The sequence below is a fragment of the Sinocyclocheilus rhinocerous genome, unplaced genomic scaffold (genome assembly GCF_001515625.1).
Source record: "Sinocyclocheilus rhinocerous isolate Xijiao unplaced genomic scaffold, SAMN03320098_v1.1 scaffold1628, whole genome shotgun sequence".
NCBI classification, from domain to species: Eukaryota; Metazoa; Chordata; class Actinopteri; order Cypriniformes; family Cyprinidae; genus Sinocyclocheilus; species Sinocyclocheilus rhinocerous.
Genome location: NW_015660964.1, coordinates 53971 through 58413, shown reverse-complemented (window position 1 = coordinate 58413; position 4443 = coordinate 53971). Strand labels below are relative to the sequence as shown.

Below are 4443 nucleotides of genomic sequence, written 5' to 3'. Positions count from 1 at the left end.
GTTCTTTTGGACTGAAGCATGCAACACCCGCTGAGTGCCATGAAACAGCTTGAAAGATCAAAGACAATTTTTAATAAAACTCCGACTGGATTCGTCTGAAAGAAGAAAGTCATATACACCTAGGATGACTTGAGGGTGAGTAAAACGAAGCCTAATTTTCATTTTTGGGTGAACTAACCCTTTAAAGCACCTCGAGAGCCATTCGAAAGCATCGGGAGCGTCTGCTCTCTAGAGCTCTCACGGTACTGTGATGTCACATCAAAGCTGCTTCCAGTCGAACACGCCTCTTATTATAGTGTTAGGAGCATGGCCCCGCCCAAAAATCCTGAACACAAACAGTTGACACCCTCCAGCTCTTAAAGCATCATGTTTCCTTCTTATTATATACACATAATCTGTTCATGTCTCTTTGTCTCTCAGATGTGTGACTGTAGGACTCTGAGATCCGTCTTCACACACTGAGGACAGCCGAGGGACTCGAACGCAACCGCTACGAAAATCCACAAATGTTCATGCTCCGTGCATTAAGAGCTTTTAAAGCTTATAAACTTTTGATAAGGATGTGTACATTTTTCTAATTTTGTTTAAAGATTATATTTTAAAGATTAGGTTGTGGCTCTGCCCTTCAGAAGCTACATAAAACACTTAAAACAAAGATGTTTCCCAGAAAACAATAACTACAATTTACCCTGGTTATCCATTTCATAGAGTTGACACCCTCTGGCTCTCGAAGCTTCATGTTCCCTTGCTATTATATTTACATAATCTGTGTGTGTCTGTGTGTCTGTCAGATGCCTGTCTGTATCAGTGTGAGGATATGGAGGAGGATTTCACCGGAGAACTGAAATATGACACAGCGGTACGTTCACAACACACACACACACACACACACACACACTGATGTGAATAAGTATGTGTTTGAGTTTGAAGAAGTCCGGCTGTCAGAGGCTGAGGAATCAATCATTACCCGTCACAGTCTCCGTTGTAAATGTTTGTCACGCTCTCTGTCTCTTCAGAGCCACCTGATCTGTTCTCACAGAGAGACACAGAAAAGCTCATTCCTCAGTCTGTCTAAGCATCCCCATCAACACACTTTACTGGGGGAATGTTTACAGTGCAGGTGTTTTAATCAAATAAATAGGCTGAATAGCTGTGACATTTTATTTCCATTAGCAACAGACTCCAGGAAATACTGTCCTGAAAATGTGGCATAATAAGAGGAACACAGCAGGAGAGTTGTAGTGTTTGGCTGCTATAAACTAGTCCGTGATCATGAAACTGAGTGAATATGCACACGGCTGTCTCTCTCTCTCTCTCTCTGTCTGTCAGCTGGACAGTGATCTTGTCCTCACGCTGGACCCTGATAACCCCACATCACCGTGGAAGAACCTGGATGACAACCTGACAGGTGAGACGCCAGCACTTCCTCTGGATCATACCATCATTTCATTGCTTCCTCCAGCTCAGTGGTTCTCAACCTCTTTCACTCCTATTGTCAAAGAAATTATTTGAAGGTCCATATTAAAATAGTTCACAAATGAGTGAATTTCAGTTTCAGAATTTGCTGTAATTAAGCATTACAACATAACACCAGATACATATAATAAAATGTAATAGAAACGGCTAAATATAGGACGCGAGTACTGTAACAGCACACACACACACACACTCACACACTCACACACACACACTCTCTCTCACACACACACACACACACATGTCTGGTTTGCTATCCTTGTGGGGACTCTCCATAGGCGTAATGGTTTTTATACTGTACAGACCGTATATTCTATTGCCCTACACCAACCCTACACCTAAACCTACCCCTCACAGGAAACTTTCTGCATTTTTAGATTTTCAAAAAAACTTAATTCTGTGTGATTTATTAGCTTGTTTACCCGTGGGGACCTCAATTTAGGTCCCCACCGTGACACGAGTCCCCATGAGTCTGTGTGTATTCAGGTTTAAGTCCCCACCAGAATAGAAAAACAGGTACACACACACACACTCACACTCTCACTCACACACTTTTATAAAATAAAGAAATCAAACATGATGCGCTTTCTGCCGTCTCGGTCTTGAACAGGAGCGCTTCACAAAAATGAACCGAAACTCAGCGAATACATGCCTCACAGACATGATAAATATATCTATAGAAAGCTTTAAATTACTGCTTAACGAAATAAAACAAATCAAAAACAAAAACTCTTTCATTATGATCATAATCCGTAAAGATGCACTTCTCTCTAAAGGCGCGTCTAATGAAGAGATGGCGAGTCAGGATCGACAACTTCATCCTTGCGACACCGACTCAGAAAACATTAGTAAATAATTCAAATATCTCCTTACTGTTTCCCCCTGACACATTTATGGTAATTACTTTTGCCCAAGCTTTGCGGCAAACTTAAGCCTATTGCGTGCATTTGAACGCAGAACTCTTCAGCTGCGCTGACGGCTCACTCGCTGCTGCTGCTGCTGAACATTAAACACCGTCGAACCGGTCTTACAGTCGCGGCAGCACGGTCTCCTGTTGTTTCCACCAGCGCGGCAATCTTTTTTCATCACTAATTGATGGATGTCTAAAATATAAAAATAAGGAGAAGCCTAAAACAGGCCCGAGGCCCTGCCCGCGTCTGAACTATGACGTGTAAATTGTCCTGAAGCCCAGCCCGAGGGGCTGAAATGCAGGGCTCTAGCTCTGATCTAGCACACAGAAAACGATTTGACTGAAAATTTATGAGAAGAGATGAAAGAAAGATAGTGGTCATCTGCGCAATTCGGAAAAAGAGGCAGCTTTTCTGCATTAGGTATGTTTAAAAGTGAAACCCCGCCTATGATACACACACACACACACACACACACAGAGGAATTCACTCTGTAGAGAGAGCGCAGGAAGACCACGCACAAATGAAACCGATCACTCCATCTTGAGACTGGCTCTTTAAAAGCAACACCTATCAAACTGTTTGCGCTAAAAATAAGATTCTTAAGAACATTTCAAGAGTTGCACTTCATAACATTCTTACAAACGTCTTGGAATATATATTTTAGGAAATGTCTTAACTTATTTCTTAAGAAGAACATTATTAAATGTGTGTGGTTGAACGTGGCAGACTAACAGGCGGTCTTGCATGCAGGTTTGTAATACGGAGAGTGTGCAGTTTATTGGCTTTTTTCAGAAGGACTCTGACCTGCAAACAGTTGTGTTTAACTGCTACTGTAAACTGGGCTGTGTTTCTCTATGTTATTATTTGTTAAGAAAGAGTAAATAATAACCCAATCCCTCTCTGTTTGTGTTTTGTCCTTATTTGTAGGTGAAGTGTCAATCATGAAGGATTATAACAGGACTATAACACAGCCTCTGCCAGTGGACATGTGTAAGTGACCCTGTCTGCACGCTTCCCCATGCAGTTTTCTTTTTTTTTATTATTATTATTATTATGTATGTATGTATGTATTTATTTATTTTCAGTAGGATGCCAAACCTCATTAATAGTTCTAGGTAATGCATTAGAATAGTTGTAGATGATCATTACAGATGATTTCATCTTCAGACAGTGTGAGTTTTGCCACAGTGCATGTGAGTAAGTTGTGTGTGTATGTGTTGTAGTTTTCCAGGTGAAGACTGAACCTCCGTCACCTGCGTCGTCTCTGACCTCTGACAGCTCCATCTCATCTATACCTGAAGCTCAGGTGTGTACAGCTCTGTGTCTGTCCCTCAAGACAGTGCAGCTCTGCGGCAGGCTGTGAAACAGTACTTTTATGTGTAAATGAAATATTTCAAGTAGTTAAAGAGATGAAGGGAGGATTCAGTAGTGTTTAATGCATCTCTGTTTGCTGTCGTTAACATTGTTTCCTCCTGCGGTCTTCAGTGCGGCTGAGCAAACATCAGGACACTCATCTGGCTCTTCTGGTCTTCATTTCTCTGTTTCTCTGTCTTTCTCAGGTGACGGTGAAGAGTGAGAACCCGCCCACTCCACCGTACATGTATGGAGACGTGCTCTTGCCGCCGCTGACCAGCGTGGAGGTAACCGTCACCAGCGTCTCTCCACTGCATCAGCCTCCCCTTCCTCTGGCCATACAGCCACACGCTCTCAGCAGCCTCGACACACAAACCACAGGTCTGCACACACACTCCACCTCACACAAACACACACATACACTCCACGTCACACACACACTCCACCTCACACAAACACACACACGCACACACACACAGAGACACACACTCAAACGCGCACACACACACACTCAAACTCGCACACACACACTCTCACACACACACACACACACTCCATGTCACACACACACGTACAGAGACACACACTCACTCACTCACACTCTCACACACACATACACTCCACCTCACTCTCACACTCACTCACTCACTCACTCTCTCACACTCTCTCACTCACACTCTCACACTCTCACACACACACACAC

The 4443-nt window shown here is 43.1% G+C and overlaps 1 protein-coding gene across 4 annotated transcripts in view; it reads left to right on the top strand.

Annotated features, from left to right (window-relative positions):
- LOC107726167 (cyclic AMP-dependent transcription factor ATF-6 beta-like) overlaps nt 1–4443 on the top strand; it is a 22342-nt gene that overhangs the window by 2798 nt on the left and 15101 nt on the right. For 2 of the 4 annotated variants that reach the window (XM_016535686.1, XM_016535684.1), the window contains exons 2-6: nt 792–859; nt 1330–1408; nt 3315–3377; nt 3611–3693; nt 3947–4121. In XM_016535686.1, coding sequence (XP_016391172.1) covers nt 792–859; nt 1330–1408; nt 3315–3377; nt 3611–3693; nt 3947–4121 — 468 coding nt within the window. Of the gene's footprint in view, nt 1–791; nt 860–1329; nt 1409–3314; nt 3378–3610; nt 3694–3943; nt 4122–4443 lie in introns of all 4 variants that reach the window. The other 2 variants (XM_016535685.1, XM_016535683.1) reach the window with 1 other exon arrangement.